Source organism: Otolemur garnettii, unplaced genomic scaffold, assembly GCF_000181295.1.
Source record: "Otolemur garnettii isolate 467f Iridium unplaced genomic scaffold, OtoGar3 scaffold00061, whole genome shotgun sequence".
Lineage (NCBI taxonomy): Eukaryota > Metazoa > Chordata > Mammalia > Primates > Galagidae > Otolemur > Otolemur garnettii.
The window spans coordinates 1,644,893-1,672,171 of NW_003852456.1; the positions used below are offsets into that span (position 1 = coordinate 1,644,893).

At 41.6% G+C, this 27,279-nt stretch overlaps 1 protein-coding gene across 2 annotated transcripts in view; it reads right to left on the bottom strand.

Annotated features, from left to right (window-relative positions):
- The window catches only part of KLKB1 (kallikrein B1), a 28,556-nt gene extending 1,944 nt beyond the window's left edge, over positions 1-26,612 (bottom strand). The window contains exons 1-13 of one of the 2 annotated variants that reach the window (XM_012806988.2): positions 26,531-26,612; positions 25,781-25,839; positions 19,561-19,723; positions 16,660-16,766; positions 12,654-12,813; positions 12,097-12,206; positions 6,130-6,289; positions 5,054-5,160; positions 4,737-4,899; positions 4,527-4,639; positions 4,191-4,359; positions 2,703-2,878; positions 1,717-1,812 (exon numbers count right to left, since the gene is read on the bottom strand). In XM_012806988.2, the coding sequence (XP_012662442.1) occupies positions 1,717-1,812; positions 2,703-2,878; positions 4,191-4,359; positions 4,527-4,639; positions 4,737-4,899; positions 5,054-5,160; positions 6,130-6,289; positions 12,097-12,206; positions 12,654-12,813; positions 16,660-16,766; positions 19,561-19,723; positions 25,781-25,838 (1,582 nt within the window). In that variant the 5' untranslated portion in view covers position 25,839; positions 26,531-26,612. Of the gene's footprint in view, positions 1-1,716; positions 1,813-2,702; positions 2,879-4,190; positions 4,360-4,526; positions 4,640-4,736; positions 4,900-5,053; positions 5,164-6,110; positions 6,290-12,096; positions 12,207-12,653; positions 12,814-16,659; positions 16,767-19,560; positions 19,724-25,780; positions 25,840-26,530 lie in introns of those variants that run through there. The other variant, XM_023514897.1, reaches the window with a different exon arrangement.
- Between the last annotated feature and the right edge of the window lie 667 nt (positions 26,613-27,279).

Sequence of the window (27,279 nt, forward strand, 5' to 3'; positions counted from 1 at the left end):
ATTTTCAGAGTAAATGCAAATGAGCATTTTCCATAAGGAACAATTTATTTGCGGGTCATTTACATTCCACTCATGTCTAGGTTCCCCTGGGGCATATGCTGGGAGCTTGCTTTGCTTAGTTAAACTGACTATTGATTTCCTCTTATCTCAAGTTACTAGTAAAAAATTTACAAATTTGAATTAGCTGAATTAAGGACTGAATCAGGAAAGATGAAGAGAGCTTAGCAAGCCATCTCCTTTGGTAAAGAGCAACACAAATAGTATTCTCTTTTTGAGACAGAGCCTCAAGCTGTCGCCCTGGGTAGAGTGCTGTGTCATCACAGCTCACAGCAACCTCCAACTCCTGGGCTCAAGCGAGTCCCTTGCCTCGGCCTCCCAAGTAGCTGGGACCACAGGTGCCCGCAACAACATCCGACTATTTTTTGGTTGCTGCTGTCCTTGTTGTGTGGTGGGCCCAGTCTGTATTCAAACCCACCAGCTCAGGTGTATGAGGCTGGCACCTTAACCATTTGAGCCGCAGGTGCCGAGCCCTTTTTTTTTAGAAACAGAGTCTCACTCTGTCCCTTGGGCAGAGTGTTATGGCATCATAGCTCACAGCAACTTCAAAGTCCTAGGCTCCAAAGTTCCTCTTGCCTCAGCCTCCCAAGTAGCTGGGACTACAGGCACCTACCATCATACACCTGGCTAGTTTTTCTATTTTTAGTAGAAACAGGGTCTTGATCTTGCTCTGGTTGGTCTCAAACTCCTGAGCTCCTCCCACCTCAGCCTCCTAGAGTGCTGGGATGACAGGCATGAGCCACCATGCCCGACAAGGGACATACTTTTATAAAGGAAGAGTTTTGTAAAGGTTTGTTTCCTGAAGAGTTTAAGGGGAATTGAGACACTCCAAGTCCTGAATAAGAAGGGACGATGAACACAAGGTTCTGTAGAAAGAATTCACAGGGCCCGTAACTTGGATAGGGCCTGACACTCTCGTCCATAACGCGGCAGACGACATCGCAGTTAGTGTTACCTGCCTGCCTTTGCCATCCACAAACCACATTATAGTTATGGCCGGTAACTAAAAATATCATTTATGCTCACCATTATTTCAAAATTATGATAGGTATTTAGCACAAATTACTATGTGGTAGGTTAATATAAGAAGTATATATATATTATATTACTTTTAAGAAGTATTTTGATAACTGTATTCACTTTGATGGGTTTCCTTTGTAACCCTGTGTATTTTATTTAGGAACTTAGGAACCGCATTATTAGAAAAGTGGTTCATGGAGCTCATCAGATTCCAGGAGGGGTACATGGGGAAAAAAACGGTTAAAAAATGGCCACACAGAGAGATGGTACACCTGCCTCTGCTCCTTTGGTGAGCGTCACGAGAAGGTGGCACTGGGGACACAGACAGCACTGTGAATACGAAGGACTGTGGGCTCAAGTGGGCTCGTTGGCCCTACATGGGCCCAGTCCTTTATAAAAAGTCAAGCAAATAATCTTTATAATGAAGGAAGATATTTAAAAGATTCTCTTATAAATTTTTTTCAGGCCCAAGCAAAAAATATGTCTTCTCAAGAACCAATGAATAAATACCTGAGAACAGACAGGAAGGATCATGAATTTGGACGTAATTTTAGACAGAAGCTGATTCCACTGAGGCACTTCTGTATTTCAACATGTAAGAGTTGCTCTAGGAAAAATATTTACAGTATCATGCTGTACCTTTTTCCTTCGAGAAGCCCCAGCCAGTCACCCAGCAGTTGGTATAAATTGTATTTACATCACCTTGGGAAGGTAGGCATATTGGCTTTTGGAATTCTGAAAGAGAATTTTTAAATTAGATTTTGATTAACTAAAGACTTTACCAATACATCCTTTCTGCTCAACTTCTAAGGTCAATGATTCAAGAACATCTTTCTCTATCAGAGTCATTTTAACATGGCATTTTTGATCTTGCCATGAAATTTGATCTTTGCCACTTGAAATTTTTTCATTAAATTAAAAAAAGTCAAGAATTCAACTCTACAATGAAAACATTCAGAAGTTCTTGCATCTTGTTCATCGTAGGCTGTCTATCACAGTGATAGCAAAGTGTCTGCACTGTTGCAAGCATTCTTTGAAGGGCTTCAGTGTATGCATTACTACAACAAGCCTAAGCGGCAATTATCATCTTCATTCTTGCAGATGAGAAAATTAGAGGTGCAAAGAGGTCACGTAACTTGCCTGAGGTCACATCATCATTAGTGGACAGAGATCAGCTCCTCTGGGACAGTGCACCTCCACAGTCTGCACCCCCAACCATACGCTCCTGTCTTCCCAGAGCTTTTTTTCTGTGTCAGTCTCTTTTCTACCCAAATTACTCCTGGAAATTACTATTGGGTCCCACTTGCCCTTAGACGTCCCTAATATCCCCAAGGCCAACGTAGGGAAAATCCTGTTGCTCAAAGTCCAGTGCTTCCAGGTGGCACAGACATCTCCTATGCCTGTCACTTCAGTAATGCTCCTGTAGTTGTTTCCTACCCTAAAATGACAAATTAAAATTTCAAGTGAAGTGATCTTCACCCCTCTTGCAATCACGGATCCCTCTCCTCCACTAACCAGGAGATAGCGACAACGTCTCCAGATATATGCTCTGGAGATGATTCAACTGACACAATTCAAACCAACACAACTCAGCTGTGGCACACCTCCTTACACACGCTACATACCGGTGTAATTCAAAGGAGCCTGGAGTTTTAGTAAGGCGATATCATGACCACCTTCCGAGATTTTGTAGTTTGGGTGAATAATAATTTCTTTTATTAGTGAGAAAGGAGTTTCTCCTGTGATGTCTGACAGATTTAAAATGCCACTGTAAATGCGCCAAATATCTGGTAAGGGAAGTCTAGGAGAGAGAAAGAAATATCTACTTCAAAGTGGGAAGGCAAGGTGACATGTGACATATTTTCCCTACCTAATTCATCCTCCTGGCAATTTGTCATCATCAACACAGCAGCAATGAATCTCTGAACATTTAGTCTAAGACACTGAAAGAGCATATTTATGTGATTATATCGTCTTTACTGAGAGTAAAGTGCAGGAGTGTCGCTGGCCCACTCCGAGAGTGACTGTGGTGGGGAGATGCTGGCAATCCATCACAGGAAAATCAAGCTTGTGGCCCCAACCCGAACGAAGTACACTCACCCAGTTCAGAGCTGTCAAGGTGAGGCTGATCATACATAAGCCCTTCTCATAGGACAAATTACGGGGACTTCAGTGTGGTTTAAAATCTATCTACATTTTGGACAGCATGAAAATTTAAATCAACTCTTTAAAAGACGATCACATACAAAGTAAATCCAAAATTACTATCTAAAGCAGAGTCTTATTTTGCTTTAGAAATAAAGTGTTAAAAAAAAATTAGGCAAATGTTACCAGGTGAGTCTTACAAGACAAACCTGCACAAAGTTCTGAGGGGATGGCGGAGGTGTCAGGCAGAGAGGGGCTTTCTCCCAACTAAATCTCAGGGTTTCTCTAGTATCTCTTCGAAACTCACAATACTGAACCTTGAAGAATGAAAATGCTTGGTCCCAAATAGGGTGCATTTACCAAAAATGGGACCAATTTTCCAGCTTGATGCCTTTTCTTCCAACCCAACAGCCTGTCCTTAGCAAGGCCACCTGCAACAGAACTGTCCCTGTGCCAGTGGTAAAGCCCTGGTCCAACTACAAAACCTAAATATTTCAAGACTTTAAAACTACCGTGTATACTTACTGGCCAACAAAACAGAAATATTATATCAGATTACATACACTAAAATATAAGGAGTAAAAAACTATCATATTTTCATTTTATTATTATAACTTAGCACATCGTTGAATCAAAGAGCAATAAGTCCATTTTCTATGGGCCTGAACAGTAAGTCATTGCAGGATACATTAGGGATTGGTGGGTCGAGGGAGGATCAAAGCATTGTTTTAGATTCTTTTGTGGCAGGAGTGATATTCACCCAGGGGCACTGATGGGTCAAGATGGTTCGGCATTCACACCCTAATTGTGAAAAATATTTTGACTACCATTACCGCCTTCAAATACCTATTATTAAAAGAGAATAACTCACCATTCATAAAGTCACATGATGATGGAGAAACCGATTACAGATTCTTCAAAAGGAAAAATCAAAATCAGACTGTGGATAAGAGACACCCCACACTCACCCATCAAAGCAATGGGCTGCAGTTAGCACCCACTGGTGTCCAATGATGGACCCTCCGCACAGATGCCTCCGGCCCGCCAGCTGCACTTGCAGGCTCACCTGCCAGGGCCACTCTCCCCACGAAGAGTTCGTTCCTCCAACAATGCGTGTGTTTATTTTTGTTGTGCAGACTAAAGAGAGAGTGTTGAAGCAAAGACTTAGAACTGAAGTGAATCAGAGTGCCTGTCAGCCAAGGTAAACAAGACACATAATCCCACTGTATAAGACCAAGGAAATTAGTCATCACAACAACACAGAAAGTCTTTTACAGCTCTGTGAAAATGTGAGGAGCACTCACCAGAGCTGTCCCCAGCTTTACACAATCTCAAAGAATAACCAGATCTCGCTTGTGTCCCATACGTAATGCTTGTTGGAGAACCATCCGGAGATAACTTTAAGGAACATTTGCACCTAGACAAAACCAATGGTATAAAGAGTGAACCTTCACAGAGGGTGAAAGTAGATGAAATGACCTGGTCAACCCTTTGAAAAACAAAAATTCCCCTACTTTTGTCCCCTGCAGTCTTTGGGGAGTAGAGAATAAGTGAAAAACTGACAGCGGACCATCTGCGTGCAAGTCTCCTGGCAAACGCTGGCTCCACTCACAAAGGTCACGTTCAAGTCTTCCCCTCCAAAGTCAACTCCAGGGTAAATTTTGGAATGGCAGGGTTCTGTGCCAATTACAGGCATAAAAGGACATAAAACGGAAAAGCAGTAAACCACATTTGCACAAATGTTTGACCCCCTGAGGACCATTTCATCACTATTGTTAGAAATCATGAAATCTGACACATTTGATTTGATATTATTATTAATTCACATTACCAGGCAAAGTTCTTTTGCAGGTTAAAAGACTATATCCAGATATAGTGTTTTCTTGAGTAGTAGAAGTTGGTGTCCCGCTTTGAGAAGTCTTAAGGAAACAAACATTTCTACTTTGTATGAAAAAGCCAAAGAGATAAAAAGAAAACAGCATTAAAGGCATTAGGCAGATAGAGAAGCTCCTTACATCAGAAAGCAACTCCGCAAACTTTATTCTTCTGAGAAATTATCTTTAAAGTAAATCAGACTACAAGACTCTTGGAAATTGCAGAGATTAAATGTAAATCGAGCCTTATCTCCCTTTGGAGAAAATTAATAGGCACAGGATAATCTCAAAAAGGACAATAGTTCTACCGTCTAACTGGAAAAAAATTTCACCTTCTAACTGGACAAAAGTTCCGCCTTCTAACTGGAAAACAAAAAGCATCAAAGAACAGATTCTGAGGATGTATGTGGCTGATCCTATTATCTAAATACTTGCCCTTGTCTTAGCTCCATGCTATAGGAACAGAAACGGGTGGGTTATCTGAAATACAGAGGTCAGCCCAGAACTTTAATCAGGATAAACAAGGCTCTAGTTTCTGAAACAAAGAAATTAGAGCCACTAAACTTAAAGGATATTGTGCCAGTGAGTTGTTTTTACTTCTAGCTAATATAAAACATTAACATCAATAAGAAAGGCATCAGACCCCACCCCCCAGGGCTACTGTTTCATTGATTCAATGGTATGTTTTAACACATAAACTGCCATGTAAGTTGTATTTAACTTATGCTAGTTTTGATCCCAGGGCCTCACGAAGCATATATAATTCACACATCTCTTAACACATCTTGACCCAATTAAACACCAAGGCCCCAAGGAAAAAGCATTCTTTTTTCTAGAGTGGCAGTTAATAACTAAGAGGAGGTGGGTAGCCAAGTCTGCTAGTCTCTTAACTAATCTGCACCTGGCAAAAAGGTACCTATTTAAATTGCCAGTTCCAGTATTTGGAGGGAAATGAACAAAACTTTTTAAAACCCCAGCCTATAAAATAAAAGTGAGGAGAGAACAGCAGTCAACGCCTCCCATGTGTACTCGCCTTTGTGACTCTGCGTTCCAGGCACTCGTGTAGAAGGTAAAGAAGAGGCAGGAGGGATGGTAGGTGCAAATGGTTCTGCACACAAAGGCATCTGGAGTGAGGACTCGGGCCACAGCCGCATCTGAAAACGCAAGATTCTGGAAAAGGTCCATGTGGCAACCTGTGAACCCAGGGAGGGAAGAAGAGCCTCAGAGAATGATGAGATGCTAAATTTTGTCAAAGCAACTAAGGAAATTGTGACTATTATTCATAGCACTAAATATCCTAAGTAAGAAAATGCCTGTTGAAGTATCTTCAGAAAACAAAAATTTTTTTTTTTGAGACAGAATTTCACCCTGCTGCCCAGGCTAGTGTGCTGTGTTGTCATCATAGCTCACAGCAACCTCAGTTCTTGGGCTCTAACAATCCTCCTGCCTCAGTCTCCTGAGTAGCAGGGACTACAGATGTGCACCACCGTGCTCTGCTAGTTTTAATTTTCTTTTTATTTTTAGAAGAGACAGGGTCTTGCTCTTGTTCAGGCTAATCTCAGAGTCCTGAGTTCAAGGCTTTCTCCCACTTCAGCCTCTCAGAGTGCAAGGATTATAGGTGTGAGCCACCCGCAAGGCCAATACATGTTCAAACTTACTGTTTGCTGTTTCGAGAAAGGCAAAATTGATCTAATTCCAATAAGAGACAAATTGCTATGTCAGAAAAATAAAATAGCTAACCTACGGTCTTAGCTCCATTCACCACGAATGCCCAATGTTGAATGAAGTTAGTCAGGGTGTGTTCATGCTTCCTAGACATTACCTTGACCCCAGATTCCCAGCCTCAGGAACATGAGGTTTCATGTTATGTTTCCTGAATATGATAAAAATGTTTTTAATAATATGAGATTAATAAAACTACCAGATGGCTAATTAATATTAGAACAAGAGAAAAAATCATTTTTATTATTGTTACATAATATTACTTCTTGTTTTTATACTTTTTTTTTTCTTATTCTGTTGCCCTGGGTAGAGTGCTGTAGCATCATAGCTCACAGCAACCTCAGACTCCTGAGCTCAAGAGTTCCTCTTGCCTTAGTCTCCGAAGTAGCTGGGACTGGCTAGTGTTTCTATTTTTAGTAGAGACGGGGTCTTGCTCTTGCTTAGGCTGGTCTCAAACTCCTGAGCTTAAGGCATTCTCCCACCTTGGACTCCCAGACTACTGGGATTATAGGTGTAAGCCACAGTGCCCGGCCTTTGATTCATATTATTTTTTCAGTTTACTCAATGTCATAACACCTAAATTCTATTATTATGAAACTGTAAAGAATAATGCTAAAGGGAAAAAGAAAAATAGACATAATTTAAATAAACAGAGTTGCACCAAGAGAAAGTACCTCTTATATCTCTTCTTACAAGCAGCAGTCTAGGAAATAACACCTCAGCTAATTACATGAGAATGTTTCAAATTGTATATGGAAACAACACACTGTACCCCATGATAGTAGTAATGTGCACAACTATGATTTAATTTAAAAAAAAATAATAAAAACACAAAACATATGATGCTGAGAACTTATGAGTCATCTGTACCGACCTACAACTGCATTTTCAAAGGACATCATGACTTGCACCCAGTTATAGTGACAAGGAGCTCAATGCTTCACGACAAGGGCCATTTGTTTTCTGAACTACCCCAGATGGTAGGAATTCTTGTTTTATCTTCTTCACACTGTTATCTACCTAGATATACCCTATGAAACTGCACAGGTTAGTTTAATCCCTTCTCTGATGGTAGCCCTACAAAAAACTTAATTAAAAAAATTAAGGCTGGGCACAGTAGCTCACACCTGTAGTCCCAGGCTGAGGAGACTGTAGGAGGCTGAGGTGGGTGGATCACTTGAGCTCAGGAGTTCAAGACCAGCCTGAGCAAGAGTGAGACTCTGTACTAAAAAGTGGTGGTGGGCGCCTGTAGTCCCAGGAGTCTCTGGGGGTGCTGTGAGCTATGATGCCACAACACTCTACCCAGGGTGACAGAGTGAGACTCTGTTTCAAAAAAAAAAAAAAAATTAAGACAATCATCTTGACTCTTTTTCAAGACACATATCTTTAACTTCTTCTTTTGTCATGTTTTATTTTCTATTCTTTCTACATATCTTGCCCTCTTTTGAAGTGCTCTGGTTTCCCACCAACCCATACAAAACACGGAATACAGAACCGAACGTGGTGTCTCAGTCACGGCAGACAGAAGGGCAGGTGCCTCCTGGTTCCAAAGACCCTTCTCTTTTATAAAGTCTGTTTGTTTTTTTGTTTTGTTTTGCAAAAGCGCTACAGGATATTAGAGGGAATGGCACAGGGACCTCCAAGCACCCTCTCCTCCATAAAATGGCAGCATTGGCAAAATTGTCCAGACAAACAGGACTCTGGAAATTAATCAGAGGCTTACGTCAACCCGGGGAGTTGAACATCAGTAAGTACAGTGAGCCCTGAGGGCTTTACCTTGCCCTACACACAGCCCCTTCTTCTCACCTCCATGGGAACCTTGAAAACCCCATGATCACAGTGAAAACCAGCAGCCTCACAGACACAGGGGAGTCAGGATGGGGGTGGGGCTACTCTAAAGGCTCATTCCCAGAAACTGTCTGGAAGTTCCCCACGAAATCCCACTAACAAGATTTGAATTTATTTGGCCTGACTCACAGTTTGCTCAGAAACCATGATGTTGCACCCTGTAATTGCCATGTTACCAGACCATCTTTCTCAGTGAGAGCTGATAACAATAAAAACTGTTTTCCAGTTTATATGCTTTTATTTTTGGTGGGCATAGGTTCAGCAGCTCAACTGAGAATTAAAAAATTATATGTGTTTATTGCAACCCAATTCATAATTGCTAAGTCATGGAAGAAGCCCAAGTGCCCATTGACCCACGAATGGATCAATAAATTGTGGTATATGTACACCATGGAATATTTCGCAGCCATAAAGAAGGATAGAGACTTTACCTCCTTCATGTTTACATGGATGGAGCTGGAACATATTCTTCTTAGCAAAGTATCTCAAGAATGGAAGAAAAAATATCCAATGTACTCAGCCGTACTGTGAAACTAATTTATAGTTTTCATATGAAAGCTATAACCCAATTATAGCCCACGAATATGGGGAAAGGGGAGGGGGGAGGGAAGGGGATTGGTGGGACCACACCTATGGTTCATCTTACAAGGGTACATGTGAATCTTTTTAAATGTAGAATATAAATGTCTTAACACAATAACTAAGAAAATGCCATGAAGGCTATGTTAACCAGTTTGATGAAAATATTTCAGATTGTATATAAAACCAGCACACTGTACCCCATGACTGCATTAATGTACATAGCTATGATTTAATAAAAATTAAAAATAAAAAAATAAAAAGTAATATGGTAAGAGTTTTCTTTATCAGAACTACAAATAGTTTTGTCTGATTAATTGGGGAAATGTGATTATCTTGAAATCTTTCAAAATCTATGCAGAAAGATGGACAAAAAGAGAAGACAATCTCTAAACATAGAAGTTCATATGTGAGTTGAGAGATAGAATTCTTTCCAATAAAAAAAAAAAAAGGGGAGGCCAGGAGTGGTAGCCAGTGCCTGTAATTCCAGCAGCTTGGGAGGCCAAGGCAGGATGGTCACTTGAGCCCAGGAGTCTGAGGTTATAGTGAGCTATGGTTTCACCGTAGCACTCTAGCCTGAGTGATAGAATGAGACATTTTTAGAATGTCTCTAAAAATAAATAAATAAGTAAAAAATTTAAAAATAGAGCAAACATCAAAAAGAGGAGGGAGGTGGGAGGAATGTGAAATTGGTTTCGCTCACGTTCAAGTTCTGGCTCTGCTTGTCAGCTACGTCAGCAGTCCTCAGACGTTTTGGCACCAGGGGCTGGTTTCGTGGAAGATGGGGGGTGTGGGTGTGGGACAGGGAGCCAGAGCTCAGGTGGTGATGTGAACAACGGGGAACCGCTGCAAACACAGAGGAGCTTTGCTCGCTTGTCCACCACTCACCTCCAGCTCTGAGGCCCACTTCCTAACGGGCCACGGACTGGGGATTGGGGACTACAAAGCTACGGAACCCTGAGCACATCATTTCACTTCTAGGAGCTTTAGGAGTTTTTGGCTTGAGAGATTAGGAAAAACCTTGGTAAAACTAAGGACAAACGTGTGGTAATAAGGACAAATCTTCCCTGATTTGTGAATTCCATTCAGGCAGTTAGGTCAGGAGACTGAGTGAGGATAGGTCTAGAAGGCGCCTGGCTATTAGATGCTCCCTGAGGAATGTGGGAGAGTGGACCCAGTGAAAACCCCTGCCTTTAGTAGTTCAGAACAACGCCTGAAGCATCCAAGATTCGTATCATTCTGTAAAGGCCATTTAATCTGACTGAAGTAATGTGTGAACTCACTGCAACTCACCAGGAGAGCCAGCACAGGACGCAGACACCTGGGGCTGGGGGGCACTCTCAGGCCCCAGGCCACGGCATGAGCTTGCCAGTTCCCTGGGTTAAATGCGCCAGATATTTTGAGCAACAGAATGCAACACAATGAATAGAGCCCTACCTCCTGGAGTCTGTATCTTCTAAAACTCTCCAGGGAAAGAAAAACAAAAATAAAATCATCAGTATGTTTGAACCAATCAGTCTGGCACACACATGAGCAGTGTGCAGGGGCACAGGGCACAAAGAGGAAAGGCAGTGTGCGGCTGCCAGCCTCCTAACCCCACGGAGAAGCCCTAGCTCGGCACCCAGCACCGGCGTGGCACAGGGGCGGCACTCAGTACTGTGCAGAACTGGCTACGAGTGATTTGGTTTCAATACCATCCCGTCCTTAACATTTTGTGTACTAACCAGCGTGAGATTTCACGGCAACTGAAATGACCTCTATGACTGAAATAATCAAGTTTTATTGGTTCTTCTTGGTAGAGTCGTTTCACTATATGGATACCACCAAGAAATGACCTTGCAGTTTCCGCTACAATGTCACTGTGCTGGTTTTCTACTACTGCAGTTAAGAGATTGTTATCACAAACCTGTGCCTTAAAACAACACAAATGTATTGCCTTACAATTCTAGATATTAGAAGTCCAAAATGGGCTAAAATCAAGATGTCAGCAGGGCTTTGTACCTCTAGGAAGCTTTGAAGGAGAACCTATTTCTTGCCTTTTTCAGCTTCTAGAGGCCACCTGAATTCCTTGGCTCATGGATCCCTCACTTTCAAAGCCAGCAGTGTGACCCCTTCCAATCTCTCTCTCTGGCTCTGACCCTCCTGCCTTTTTCTTTCATAAGGGCTCCTTTTGAGGACATTGAAACCATCCAGATAGTCTAGAACTTCACCTGGGGCACTGCAAAAATTTTTAAAGATCATTAATTAAAGTATTTTTGATAGAAGGTCAAAGTATAGTAAGTATATTCTTTTTTTTACTTTTTTTTTTTTCTTTTTGAGTCAGAGTCTCACTTTGTCACCCTGGGTAGAGGCTATGATGTCATAGTTCACAGCAACCTCAAACTCATAGGTTCAAGTGAACCTCTTACCTCAGTCTCCTGAGTAGCTGGGACTACATGCACTCACTGTAATATCTGGCTAGTGTTTCTATTTTTAGTAGAGACGGGTCTCACTCTTGCTCAAGCTGGTCTCCAACTCCTGAACTCAAGGGATCCACCCTCCTCAGCCTCCCAGAGTGCTGAGATAACAGGTATGAGCCACTGCGCTCTGCCTTACTTTTTTTTTTTTTTTGATCAATGTAATTTAAGTGTGCCTCAAAGTTTACCTATAGTAGGTTCAAGTGTGTCGTGAGATGAAAAAGATTGTAAAACATTGATCTAAAATTAATCTCCGCATTCAAAATCCTTAACTTAATCACATCCACAAAGATCCCTTTGCAGAGTCAGGTGTCCCGGATTAGCACGTGGACATCTCTGAGGGCTCGTACTCTGCCTACTGTAATCACACAGTGAGAGAGCAGTCACACGATTACCAATCTCTGAAAGTGCGCAGGGCTTCAGCGAGAATCCAGATACCACGTTGTCCAGCACCTTAATACTGGTTGGTGTCCCACTTGGACTGTGCTTTAACAGGCAGTTGTTTCTGAATGTGAAAAACAGAGGTTACTTTTGCTTGCTAAATTTTGAGGAGAAAATAGAGTGAAAAAAAAGAAGAAGAAAGAAGAAGCAAAAGTGTCAAGGAATATTTGGGATTAGAATAGAAAATAAGCATGACAATAAGAACAATGACCCTGCAGATGAGTGAGTTAGGGAACTACATTATTAATCAGACAGAGGGAAGGTCAGGGGGAGAATGTGGGAGGAAACATTATTATGACACAAAACCTTCATCCCACAGTCGTCCTGTGGACCAAATGGAACGTATTCTCTTCAAAGAAAAATGACACTAAAATTAAGTAGGTAAATAATGGAAGTGCCTAGGCCTAAAAGCCCTGTTTGGTTTTCAACTGGGAAAAAAAAAGATTATGAAGAAAACCATTAAATCCTAGAAGCACCAATACAAAGCTGGAACACTATGACTGTTACTCACCGGTACTCTGCATTGGCAAATGTTTGTGTGGCGTATGTGAAGAATTGGCAATGGATATTATTGGTGCACCACTTCTGGCATTCTTCAACACTGTCTACCTTCGACACATTAAAATTGACTCCTCTCATATCAATTCCTTCATAAGTTTCTCGGTGGCAAGCTGTATGAAGACAATACAAGGAGCAAATTCAGTTAATTTCCTTTCTAGGGATGAGATCATCAAATACCACTGGTGCTCGGTAGTTGTAAAGGATAACATCTAATGTTTGCTAACTGCACTATTAATTAGAGGCTCAAAAATTTCTATGTCCCTACATTATCAAACTTGGCTTGAAATAAATGCAATCTGATTTTTTTTTCACCTAAGGCATTGAGTTCAAAAGGGTTACTTTCCTCTAGAGCCACAAAGTGCTGATAATTTCAGTGTGAGATTAACCATAATGCAGGTTAATCTCACACTGAAATTATCAATGGGTGGGAGGACATCAACAAGGCATGATGGACCCATTCTCATTCTTGCTTTACATTTTGTGCCTTTTTAATTACAACTTATCTTATATGCAAAAATGTAGGCAGTTTAACAAACAGTGACCCAAACTAAGCTTTTTATTAATACTCAAATTTGTTAGACTCTTGATTAAGAAGGCACTATAATCAGCAGTATAAACCATAATCTATTATATATAATTTTCCACTCCTAAGTATGGCTGAAGTCATAAAACTGAATTGAAGAGTGGGTAGGACATAAAATATACAAACTAGCAGGAGAACAATATACTGAGGTGAGCAACAGGGTGGATTATTCACAGTGGCTAATCACACAGGAAGTTGCAGATATAGAAATCTCTAATTTTGCAGTACATGAGGAAAAAAACAGGCTAAGAGTTGAAATGGGACACTTAACAAACAAAAAAGTTTTCTTTATGGTTATCTAAAAGTTACAAACCTACATGTTTTTGACCGAGTTTAGAGACCTTATGCATTTAAAGGAAATTTTTCACTTTAAATGTTTGGGGACAGAAAGGAATATTAAAATGAAGCTCAGTGGGTAAGACTAAGTTTTTGTTTAAGACTAAGTTTTGGAATAAATTAACAATAACTAAGGAGTATTGAGAAAGGCCCAGCACTACCTTCTTTTTAAATTTTACTAATTGCAAATAGCACTTAAATAAGGTGACCAGATTTTAACATTGGTAAAGCAGGAAACCATTGACGGGGGTAGGGGGTATTCTTAATTAAAAATTTGGTCTATATGGAGCAACAAAAATTTTCATAGAACGCAAAAATAGTATTGTAATATATAGCTTTTTAATTTCAACATAAGTACAATTTACAAATATAATACATTAAACAAAAATTATGTACAGGGAGGTGCCTGTGGCTCAAAGGAGTAGGGTGCTGGCCCTATATGCCGAAGGTGGCGGGTTCAAATGCAGCCCTGGCCAAAAAAAAAAAAATTATGTATAGTATTATTTTATTCTTTGGCATATTTCTCATTTGAGTGAATTTTTTTTAGTAGATTGCTGTCGTTGTTTAAAAGGTCACAAATTTTTTCACAAGTATTTGTTAAATTATATTTCACACATAAAATGGCTTTCAAAGTCTCAACATTTAATTGTGATTTTTTTGATGTCCACACTTTATTTACCATAGAGAAAAAATGCGTTCAGTCACAGTATTAGTTCCTGGCAAGGACAGCGCATATCCCATAATTTTTAGTGCATTATTGTATGGAACATGGTTTGTTTCTAAACATTTGTTCTCTATTGTGATTTTTGCTGATGCCCAAGAGTTAACCTTTTCTTTATCAATATATTTTTTTAATAATGATACCTTGTGAGTTGTAAGTGTCACTTTCAAGGCCGGTGCTAGACTTTTTGCCGCCCCTTTAAAATATAAATAATACAAGTACTGTCTGCTAAATTCATGAAATAAATAAATTACTTACCTAAATTATCTGAATAGCTGATTTGTTGACATCACTTATTTAACTAGCACTAGCATGCAGTACGATGTGTATGGTCTGAGAGACAGTTACAAAATGTTTTTGTGGTTACCAATGCCAAAAAATGCCATTGTTCATTAAATCCAAACAATGGTGGTCAAATTCTAACAACTGATCAACAATGCGAACTTTGATAAGCAGTTCTCGATAATCATTTCTCAACAATTATTTGTTATTATTAAAGTTTAACATTATAAAATTAACAAAAATAATATAAAACTCATATCCTGGCAAAATAGCCACATGGCAATGTTGGTTCCAACATTGCCGCTGAGAGACCACCACACATATGTAAAGACAAAAAGTGCTTTATTTTGCAAGCATATGCCTGGGCCACTCTTCTCTTCAGCGTGGCTGGAGGAAGGGTGACCCCCTAATGAAGCAGCTGAGGTTTTCAAAGCACATAGAGGAATTTCATTGGGTGTTTTGTTGGGCCGGGCTGCTATTGGCTGAGCTGTTTATGGTTAGGGACCCTCTAGAGAAGGGGGGGCTACTTGTTTGTTCCAGATAGTTTGGCTCCTTCTGAGCTAATTTTCTTTGCCTAGAAGTGAGGGAGGGAGCCAGTCTCCTTCTGATACCAATTCCACCTGGATGACCTTGCCCAGGAGGGGAGTAGGAAGTTTAAGTTAGCCTTTTCATTTCCAAATGAAGTTACATTAACCTCTTCATTCCCAAATGGAGTTACATTAACCTTTTCAGCAGCAGAAAATCATATATTCCATTCCGTTGTCCCGCCATTCCCTAGCTTGTCTTGCATTCTTTCCAAAAATCAGGACTTTTTAAAAACACCACAGGACGCAGGACAAATTGTTAAAAATTGGGACTGTCCCACCAAAAGCTGGACTTCTGGTCACCTTACACTTAAAGGATGAGTTTGTAGCAAAGTGTATTAATATATGAAGTTGATCTTAATAAAAAAGGAAATGTGGTCCCCCTCAGGTAAACTACACAGACTCCATATTTATCATAAAAAGCACTGCCACTTTGGATAACTAGTTAAAATACAAATAACAGACTCAGAGTGTATGTGTATTGAAGAGGTGGTATTTATGGGGGAGGGAAGGATGAATCATTTTAAAACACCTGAAATTCGAACCTACAAAATTAACCATACAATGCAAAGATAAAGCAGGGAAGATGTATTGTCACAGTGTGGTCATTAGGAGGATCCTGCCCATGTATCCCTTGAGAACATCTTCTTGGTACTCTCCAGTTTCCAATCAGTCCTGGTCATGTTAGAGAAATAGTTCATTTGTCTTGAATTCAGCAGAATGTGTTAGAAGCTGCTTTTCAGGACACTGGTAGCAATAGTTGTCAGAATTAAAGTTCTCCAACATCCTAGCCTTCACATTTCTTTTAACAAGTATTATTCTTAGCAAATTTACAGAATTCAGTTCTTCATTTGCACTTAATGGTGTATAACAGGGTTCCTTGGCCTCAGCAGCATGGACAGTTGGAGCCAGAAAATTCTTTATCATGGGCACAGTCCAGTGCCTCATGGTGGTTGAATAGCACCCCTGGCCTCTACTCACTGAATGCTAGTAGCGTCTGCCTAGTGTGACAACCAAATGTGTCTCCAGACACTGCCAAATGTCCTCTAAGGGAAAGGACAACATCACTCCTGGGAGAGAGTGATTCTGAAAACCACTATGTACACATTACCCCCAAGTGAACCTGGGAGAGAGATGTTCTCTGCATTTTCTGTAAGATTCTTATGTGGAATCAAGGAGAGGCTGCTGTTTGGAGGTGTACTCGCTGTCTGCAAATCTTACACTTAGTGCTAACCTCACAAGAGGCTTATTAAGTACATGCTGACTGATAAAGACAAAAACTGTCCAGATATTCAAATATGGTTCCCTCTTGTATGTTCAGCATACTTCTCTATTATGTTTTTTCTAAGTGCTCCCTTCCCAAAGTCCTTCACAGTATAGACATTGAACAAAAGTTGTTCTAAGGCAGATCCATAATTAACTCAAACTTATGAAGAAATCCACTTCTTACCACTTATTTGATGACCACATTGCTTTAAGGAATGTCCAGAAATTGCACTCATCAGATGCACTCTTGGCAGGACTCCTGTAATGCTATCTTTCAAGAAGCAACCAAACCTGTTTTTAAAAGTAGCTTCACTTAGGAAGGAGAATAGTAAACATACATTGAGGAAATGTCTAGCATTTTCTATACACTAATAAACAAAACCCAGAATAATAAGGAAAATGACACAGCTTCTCTGATACTTGCTGAAAAGAACATTCTTAGAGGTAATATTAGAATACCTAAGGCCTCCATAATAACTAACTTCAACATTGTTTATCTTTATACTCAACTTTTTTAAGTATAGGAAGTCAGTTATATTAAAGAGTTAATGATTTTTCTTGTGTTACTAAACTCTCAGGTAAGCTATGTTCCCAACTGGGGACTGTTTTTGCAAATATTTTCATTTACTTAAAAAATAAAATCAGTCATAGAAGTTGAATGTATACATCACAATTTTTGTGTTTTTGGAAACTCTATGAAACACATAGAGTTTCATCCAAAAAAGCTCAATTAATCAAAATCCAGCTCACCTACCGGGGCATGTCTCTTACCCCTGCATAAAAGGGGTAAGAGAGATGCCTTCTATGCAGGGGTAGGAGAGATGCCATCTTACCCCTCCCCACCTCCAAAATGGGTCTTCTATCCTTTGTGGACTTGGCTAACTTCCTCCGTCTGTGGATTCCCACCTTTGGCATTCTAGCTAAGCCAGTACATCTTGCATCCACTGGAGACCCTAATGAAACTCTCCTCCCTGAGCCCTCCCTTTATAAAAGTCAAGCGGACCATTGACTTCAAGCTTCATCCATTTTCCTTCCCAGTCCTCCAAGCCTTTCCCTACTATGTTGATAGCTGCCAGAGATTTGCCATTGGCATACTCAGTCAAACCAAAAGACCCAACCACCTTTCCACTCATACTTTTCCAAAGAAGTTTCCAACTAGATAAAACAGTTAAAGGATGGCCTTCTTGCCTCCACACCTTGGTGGTAGCTTTACTTTTAGTCCAGGAAAACTGCACATTCACTTTCACCCAGTTCTCTACATCTACACCTTCCATTAACTTCAGGTCTTGTTAACACACCAGGCAATACCAATCATTTCATCAACCTGTCTACAAGTCTTTCACACCACCCTTTTAGGAAGCCCAAATATCTTCCTACCTCTAAAAACCCAGCCACACTTCTGCCTCTCTCTGACACATCACCAACCACACCATCACCCAAGTCACAAGTGTGCAGACATTCTCATTTCTGACATGCCCTCCCTAACCTCCAAGACAACCACTTGGTGCACAGATGGCAGCTCCTCCAGAGTTTAATAGAGCAGAATATGGGATAGCCTCCTTCACATCTGTTATTGAATCTAGCCCCTTACTCCTGGGGACCACATCACAACAGGCTGAACTCATTGCCCTTATCTGTGCCTTAACATTGGCATGGGGACAAAACATCAACATATACACAGATTCCAAATATGCTTTCCATATCCTTCATTCTCATATACTTCTGTGGAAAGGATGTAGATTCCTTCCCACTCAGGGATCCCCTATTATCAATAAAACTCTTATTTTCAAGTTACTACAAGCCATTACTTTCCCTACCAACGTAGCAGTCTTACACTGCGCGGGACCTCAAAAGCTCACCTTTGACATTTCCAAGAGCAACCACAAAGCTGATGCCCTCTTCCTTTTCCCAAGCTATCTTGCCCCTTCTACCCACCCTGACACCACAATACTCCCCCCAAGAAAATAGCCACTTTAAAGAAAAAGGAGCCACCCTCCACAAAGGCTGGTACACTCTAAACAATATCAGGCTTTCTCAACAATTGGCAGTTTCCATCCAAGCCCTTGTCAATGAAATAATCCCCCATGTCCGTCTCCCCATCACTCTGCAGTCAGGTAACATGGGGAGTCTCTCCAGGCCTTGTCATACGATGGACCTTCCATTCATCCTACTAACTCCAGCCTTGGAGAGGGCAGAAAAAAATGAACAGACTCATTAAAACACACCTCACTGGCCTCCCGATGGAAACACAGCACACCTGGATAGACCTCCTCCCTACGCCTGAATGCGGCATTAGCCCAAGAAAACCCCACTCCCTCAGCACCTTGAGCTGATGTGCGGCCATCCATCCTGGGAGACTTTCCTACAGTCCTGCCCCTCTGGGGAACAACATCCCTGGCCTGTCCTGTCTCGTTGCCTAAACCAGCTTCCCCCTTTAAGAAGGTACTCCTCCAGCCGGGTGATTGGGTGTACCTCAACATCCTCCGATCTAAACCCCTATCTTCGAGACAAGACAGCCCCTTCTTTGTTCCACTCACCACTCCCACAGCAGCCAGGTTACAGAGAATCAATCCATGGATACGCTTTCCAGACATAAAAGGCACCAGAAGAGGCAACCAACCAAGAGTGGAAACCTACCCTTCTTGCCTCGAGTCACATTCGCTTACTCCGGGTCTTACAAAAGGAAGAAGTTAATTCCGACAAGTCCCAAGCTGTGAGTCTAAACCAAACTCACAGCTGTGAGTCTGAGTCATAAACCAACTCCACAGGAGTCTCATTCCCTCTCCAGGACGGCCTGAAGATCTAATCTTACCTATAATTACCCCAACCCTACCCCGACAGTGGAAGAGTTTCTCACATTTCTTTGAGATCTTTACCTCCAGGCCTAAGAGACTTTGGTTCTCTAGGTTTGGGGTGTAGCCCAAGAGTCTGCATTTTTTAAGAACCACTCCGGGGATTCTGATGCAGGGAGGCCTTGAACCCCCTTCAAGGGACAACCCTGAGATAGGCGATGCCCTTTCTACACCCAACTGATCCCACCTTGAAAAATAACTGACTTTTTCAATAATGAAATGCCAACTTTTACCTTTTCCCTGTGTTGTTAGTTGAACTCGCTGGCAGATAACTGAAAAGCAAACACTTGGGGTGGAGCGTGCACACCGTCCGACAGTGTAGGGCGTTTGGGGTGTATATGGCAGTCAAATCCCCACCGCGGAAGAAGGTGTTTTGATACAGTTGAGTCAGACATCCTATGATATAATCATAAAAAATTGATTTGGAATAAATGCCAATAATTTTAATAGAAATATGTCTGTGTTCTTAACCACTTTATCTCTTCCACTGACTGCCCAAAAATCTTTATTACAGAAGCAGAATGAAATATATTAAGGCTACTATTTGCACAGTGATATTTGAAATCATTCAAAACACTATCATAACAAACATTTCAAACACTAATCCCTTAGGGAAACTAGACACAGGCTTTATTATCTGCATCTGATGTTTTTTCTTTTAAGAAAAAAGTCGCAGGGCACAAATACTTGCTCAAAATCCAAATAACTAATTAGTGTCCTGGGACTTAAATCCAGCCCATCTGACTCCCAATTTTATCTCTTTTTCTAGCCAGCAATGTTAAATATTGCTCTACATCTTAGTTTAATTCAAGAAAACTGATAGTTAGTAAATGTTTATTTTTTACGTGCTCAGTTTTTAGATAGTTTAAACAAATGCATGCATATGCTACATGTAAAATAACCTTTGAACAATTTGCTGTTTGGAATTAATCACAGCTCTAATCACCCTGCACTCCTATAGGAGACACCTGTGAGAAATACCTTGGTGACAAGGGACTGGGAAAGGGACTTAACCTCATTTAACATCATTGGTCTCTTGTTAAGGAGCATGAGAGCACGTGAGAGCATGTGACAAGAACACGGACATCACTGCATGGCAGTGTCCACACCTGTGCTGGATTACTTCTATAAATAACCTCAGGTGCAGCTGCTGGGGAACATATACAAGCTAAGACTGACAGCCCACTGCCAAGACTGCTGCTGAGATGCTCGCTCCTACTAATATTGACTGTGACCTCTAAAGTGCTTTGGCATCCAAGACCTGAATGAGATCGAGCCTGAGATAGCTGGCACAGCGGTCCAACTCCAGGCTGTTTCATGGGCTGGGGCTGGAGACCTACCATCCAGCTCCAGAGAGGCCCTGGTTCTGGGCCAGAGACCCAACGTCCCCAGGCTCAGAGAAGTGTCGACCACAAAGGGACCCAACACACTCCACATGTAATTAGAGAATTAAATGTCTTACTGGCTTTAAAATATGAATTTGGATCTTGAAAGACCACTTCAAAGTGTGCTTCCTTAACACATTCATTTCGGTGAGTCTCTTGTCCATTACCTATGTTATAGGCCATTGGCAACCTTGTCTATTTCTCAGGAGAGAAGTGACTCTTCAATTTAAATAGTGTTTATTTTTTTCTCACTATGGCATCACAGCTCACAGCAGCCTCAAACTCTTGGCCTTAAGCTATTCTCTTGCCTCAGCCTCCCAAGTAGCTGGGACTACAGGCACCTGCCACAATGCTGGCTATTTTGTTGTTGTTGCAGTTGTCATTGTTCTCTGGCAGGCCCAGGTGGGGTTTGAACCCACCAAGCCCAGTGTATGTGGTCAGCGCCCTAACCACTGAGCTACAGGTGCCAAGCCTGAATGGTGTTTATTTTTAGCCAGCTTAGTGGCTCAGGCCTGTAATCCTAGCACCTTGGGGAGCTGAGCCAGGTGGATTGCTTAAGTTCAGGAGTTCAACACCAGCCTGAACAAGAGCAAGAATTTGTCTCTACTAAAAATAGAAACAAAAACCCAGTGGGCATGGTGGTAGGCACCTGTAGTCCCAGCTACTCAGGAGGCTGAGGCAAGAAGATCACTTGATCCCAGGAGTTTGAGGATGCTGTAAACTACGACACTGTGATCCTCAACCCAGGGTGACCGAGTGAGACTCTATTCCCCCCCCCCCAAAAAAAAATAGTGTCTATTTTTGTATTGCCTTCCAGGGAATGGAAAAAGTCAGACAATATGCATTCATTGAGCACTGAAGATTCACATTTTTTTGCACTTTCCTGCCCCTCGGGGGATTCTGGCTCTGGTCCCAGGTGTGATGATTTAACCCAGCAAGGTTGCTTCTCTCAGAGGTGTGGCCAGGGTGACTACCTCTTGGTTAAGGTTTATATATTTGGAAAGGGCACATATCTCTCCAGGTGAAAGCTCCTGGGAGTACAAGTGTACTGCCTAGATTTCATATACACATAAAACACCAAGTGTTGGTCCAATAACAATGCCACCTAAAAAAGGTCTATATTTTAGACAGTATTTTGGGCTGATTCCTAGTTATCAAGCTATGCTATCCATGCCTCCATCCCCGTGTACATACAAAGGTACGAACAATGGCTTGTGCCAGCCTGGGAGTACCCCTCCTGCAGTTGAGTATTTGTGACCTGCCACGTGACTCAGCCACTGAAAGAGAATAACTAGGAATATGCCAACTTCAGAGCTGATGGAAAGAAACTTCTAGCAGTTGTTCTTGCTTATTCTGACAAGTTGGTTAGGATGGTGACAATGAGGATGACAACCTCATTTGTATTGTATTTTAAAGTGTATGTAAGACCCCATTACTCAGTTATCTAGTAAGTCATAGCTTTCTCATGGGCCCCCATGTCCCATGTCATGGACAGTAGATAGGTTATTCTTTCTTGTTAGAAAATCACATCTGGCTAGGTGCCTGTGGCTCAAGTAGCTAAGGCGCCAGCCACATACACCTAAGCTGGTGGGTTTGAATCCAGCCCGGGCCTGCCAAACAACAATGACGACTGCAACCAAAAAATAGCCAGGCGTTGTGGTAGGTGCCTGTGGTCCCAGCTACTTGGGAGGCTGAGGCAGGAGACTCGCTTGAGCCCAGGAGTTGGAGGTTGCTGTGAGCTCTGATGCCACAGCACTCTACCCAGGGTGACAGCTTGAGGCTCTGTCTCAAAAAAAAAAAAGAGAAAAGAAAATAAAATCACATCATCAATAAGGAGAAGAAAAACATTTTCGGTTTTAAAAATCAGGTGACAGATGTGAAAAGGTAATTTTCAAAAGAAACACAAGTGACTAGTTAAGCACATGAAAAATTGTAAGAGTCACAAATACAGGCAAGTTAAAATAGCAAGATGCCTGCCAGGCATGGTGGCTCTTGCATGTAATCCCAGCATTTGGAGAAGCTGAGCTGGCAGGATCTTGTGAGTCCAAGAGTTTGAGACTAGCCTGAGCAAGAGCAAGGCCCCATCTCTACTAAAAATAGAAAAACTAGCTGGGTCTGGTGGTAGGCACCTGTAGTCCCAGCTACTTGGGAGACTGAGGCAGGCAGATTGCTCAAGCCTAAAAGTTTGCAGTTGCAGGCAGTGCCTGTGGCTTAAGGAGTAGGGCATCGGCCCCCTATGCCGGAGGTGGCAGGTTCAAACCCAGCCCCGGCCAATATCTGCAAAAAAAAAAAAAAAAAAGTTTGCAGTTGCTGTGAGCTATGATGATGCCATAGCACTCTAGCCAGGGCAACGGAGTGAAACTCTGTCCCCCCCAAAAAACAAAACACGACGTCATTGTAGCCACAGGATTAGCAAAACTTAAAAATTACATGAGCAGAGTTTGTGTACTGGTTTAGACAGTGATCGGAAACCTAGTTCAAGGGAGGAGGATGGGTAGGGTCAATGCACACATAACTCTTGCAATGCACATATTCGAGGTGGACACACTAGCAACTTTGACTTAAAATGTACAAAAACAAATTATGTAACTAAAATGTGTGTACCCCTATAATATTCTGAAACTTAAAAAAAAGAAGGAAAACCTCGTTCAAAATGGCTTGAGTGCAAATGAAATTTACTGGTTCAGAACCTGAGAAGTCCACGGTGAATCTGGCTTCAGGAATACTTGGACATTGTATTCAATTGTTGGCATCAGTAGGCAATTTGTCTCCATCCATTTGTTCAGGGCCATGGTGTTGCTATTGGTTTCAAGCTCCCCAGAGTGAAAAGGTAGTACCTGCAGCTCTGGTCTCTGTATTTGCTTTTTATTTCAAATCATTGGGTACGGGAGTGGCCTATTTCCAGAGATTTAAGCAAAAGCCTTGTTCCAAGATTTTGCCTCTGACGGGGCCACTGCATCTAGCTGGATATATGTGCTTCCTGGGTCAGGCCTGCCTGGGTCATTTGCCCCAGTCCTGGTGTCCGCAGTAGAAGCAGAGTTCCCAGAATCACATTGACAGAAGCTGGGAGGCAGCAGCTCCCCAGAAATGAATTAGGATACTGTTTACGCCAGGCCACAGAATTCCAAGTGCCTATTCAAGTTGACCTAAGTGGGGGAATGAGCACTTTCCTAAGCTGGTGGAAAAACTCAACCAGGGAGCAAGCTTTTTGAAAGATAATTTCGTGATGCATGTTATAGAATCTTCAAAATTTTTCACACCTTTGTATCTAGGATTTTTATTTCTAAAAATGTATTCTACAGAAATGACTGAGTATGTGTGTAAGAACGTGCGTACAAGACACCACAAAAAGGGAAGACTCCCAAGCTCCAAAAAACATGGTATGTGTGTGGGATTTTGCCTTAAAAGAGAGCTGTAAATGGGAAATACGCAAGAAAGAGTATCTGCAATTAATATATGTAAATGGTTTATGCAGAAAAATGTCTGAAAGATTAAACAAAAGAGTTTTAACAATGTCTATTTCTGCATTGGGGGGCTATAAGCCGAATGTAGTTTCTAATTTTCTTTTTTTTTTTTTTTGCAGTTTTTGCAGTGTTTTAACTTGACACATCTATACAATTGGCATTTCATGGCGAGACCCAGAGTGAGCCAACCCTCTTGTTATCAACAACAAGGATCTTTCTTTCTTTCTTTTTTTGCAGTTTTTGGCCACAGCAGGTTTGAACCCACCACCTCCGGTATATGGGGCCAGCGCCCCACTCTTTGAGCCACAGGCACCACCCAGTTTCTAATTTTCTGTTTATTTACACCTCCCGTTTTTCTAGCACAATCATAATTTTTCTTTTCTTTGCCAAAAACATAAAGCTTGTCCATAGTATTTCTGTTTAAACTCATTCCTAGGAGTCAGTGGATTTGCACACACTGAGATTGTGTGACCCTGAAAAACAATTAGGATTGAGGGGCAAGATGAAAGGGAACTGTGATTTGGGGGGGGGAAAGCTTTTTCTTGAAAAAATTACAATATAAACTTCACCCACAGCTGTTTATCTTTGCCATCCATCTGAGAAGTAGGGAAATGCTCACTATGGTGTGCCCCTATTTTTTTTTTTTTTGAGATAGAGCCTCACTCTGTCCCCCTGGGTAGAGTGCTATGGCATCATAGCTCACAGCAACCTCAAACTACTGGGCTAAGCAATCCTCTTACATCAGCCTCTCAAGTAGCTGGGACTACAGGTGCCTGCCACCATGCCCAGCTAGTTTTTCTATTTTTAGTAAGGAGTCTTGCTCTTGCTCAGGCTGATTTTGAATTGCCTGGCTCAAGAAATCCTCCTGCCTCGCTTCCCCACCCCCCACCCCAGAGCACCGGGATTACAGGTGTGAGCCACCGTGCCCAACTATGGTGTGTGCATCTTAAATCACCAAGAATCAGAATTGTGACACTAAGAACTCTGCGTTACAATGATGAATGAAAAACAGTGTCCTGTATCATCCTTATTCTGTGAAAAGTAATGGAATGGATTATAGAAAGAAATAAGGTTAAAACCTGGTGTTAAAAACTATTCTTCTAACTATTCAAACGGGTGGTTTACAGAGTTAAATTTAAACGAGCTACTTTCCTTTGGGAAACGGTTCCCAAGTGGCCTAGAATATACATTCCTGTCAGGTATTTGCATTGGACCCAGGCACTATAAAATGTCTAGCATTCTTTTGAATGTTCATGGAAAGTTTATTTTTTTAAATGTTGAGAATAAAAATAGAGGCTAATGTCTTTGTTATGAAATCTGCTTTGTGGAGCGCCATCCCCGCAGAGAGGTTTCTGTTAACACCTCCCTAAGACACTCCCACTCCCCAGCACCTCCGCTTGGTCTGCAATGTGTGTCTCGGGCAATATTCTGGAAAGAGATGCTCGCCCCCCGACATTGGAGGGACGCTGGACATCAGTTATTAGGGGCCGTCTGCGTCCCTGAGGCTGTGTGTCCAACAGCACTCTCCAGGGGGGGGTCTGTCTGGCTTCCCTCCTCCTCCCTCACGCATCCTTATTTCTACGTTTTGTAGAGAAGTCACTTACCACAGGAAACCGTACTAAACAAAGCCATGAGGTAAGCTGTTTGCCCAAATGAGATCATCCTAAAAAAGGAAACAACACATCAATTCGGCATATATTTAATATGAACCTTAATTAGAGATGATGTATCATCTTGCAAATGTGTGAGTTGCAAATCATAACAAGCAGTTCATAAGTATAGAGAACAGGGTGGCGCCTGTGGCTCAGAAGAGGAGGGTGCCGGCCCCATATGCCGGAGGTGGTGGGTTCAAACCCAGCCCTGGCCAAAAACTGCAAAAAAAAAAAGTATAGAGAGCAGAGTCTCTGTGTATTTTGTGTTCAGAGTCTTGAACAAGGTAAAATGCTTTCCAAGACACAAACGGAGACCTCCAGACTAAGACTGTGTTTATTACTGACTTGCCACCTCTGTTGCTGGTATTTTGGGAAAGGAATCGGTAGAGAGAAATTCAAGAGTTAAACAACCTCTTGAGCTGAGCCATAAGCAAAGTATCATAAAGCACGGCAATATACTCATCCCAAATTCCTAAGGAACAAGAAACTCAGAAAATACTAAATCCAGTCTTTAAATTTCAAAACAGTCAGGTATTAGCTTTGATTTTTAATATTTCCTCATATCATAACTATTAATTCCTTCGAGACTCTCTAAATACTCAGGAAATTGGGTTATAAATTGAGAGTTTCTTTAGAAAGTAAAAATTATAGTTAAAAAGCCCCCACTTTATTCAGAAGCAACCAAAAAGAGAAATTTGCTACCTGAAAGTGAAATTGCTTTTGTGGAGATGAGGAATTCTCTCGTCTCTTAAAAACGAACGGTCTGCGAGCTGCACGAAGGTGGCATTTCAGGCAATATTTACTCGGCTCTCCTGTTGACTTTGGGCTTCTGCCAATGTTTCAGCTTTTTGTCCTGTCAACATATTCCATGAACACCCTATTCCCGTGTTCAGCGATTAACTATATTAACTATTTCAGGGAATGGGGTCAGCAAGATGGCAGAATAGGACCTTCCAGTTCTTGTCCCCGTGTAGAAGCATCCACCGATTTTAACAACTACCTATGCACAAAAATAACCTCCCGAGGGCTGAGGAATCCATTTGAGAGGTCACAGTACCTGGCTTCAGTACAGAAATAAGATATTTTGAAGAGCACAGAAGGGGCAGTTTCATGTCACCAGTGTCACCCATCCCCAAGCCTGGGCAGTACAGCAAGGAGAGAGATACACAAAAAAGAAAGAGAAAGAAATCAAAGTCTATCACTACCAAGGAGGCAGCAAGGAAGACAAAATAGGGCACAACAGCCGCCAACAAAAGGCTGCTTTCTACTCTGTGCTGTATAAAAGCATTGAAATATTAGATCTCATCTGCTACCAGGCTGAAAAGAAAAAACAAGCTGGTTGTATGAACTAAAATAAAATCTTAAGGTGACTGACTGCCTGGACCCCCTCTTGCCTAGGTGGATCCCTAAAACTGAGTTGCTAGCCATGAGAAGGAGACCAGACAGGCCTC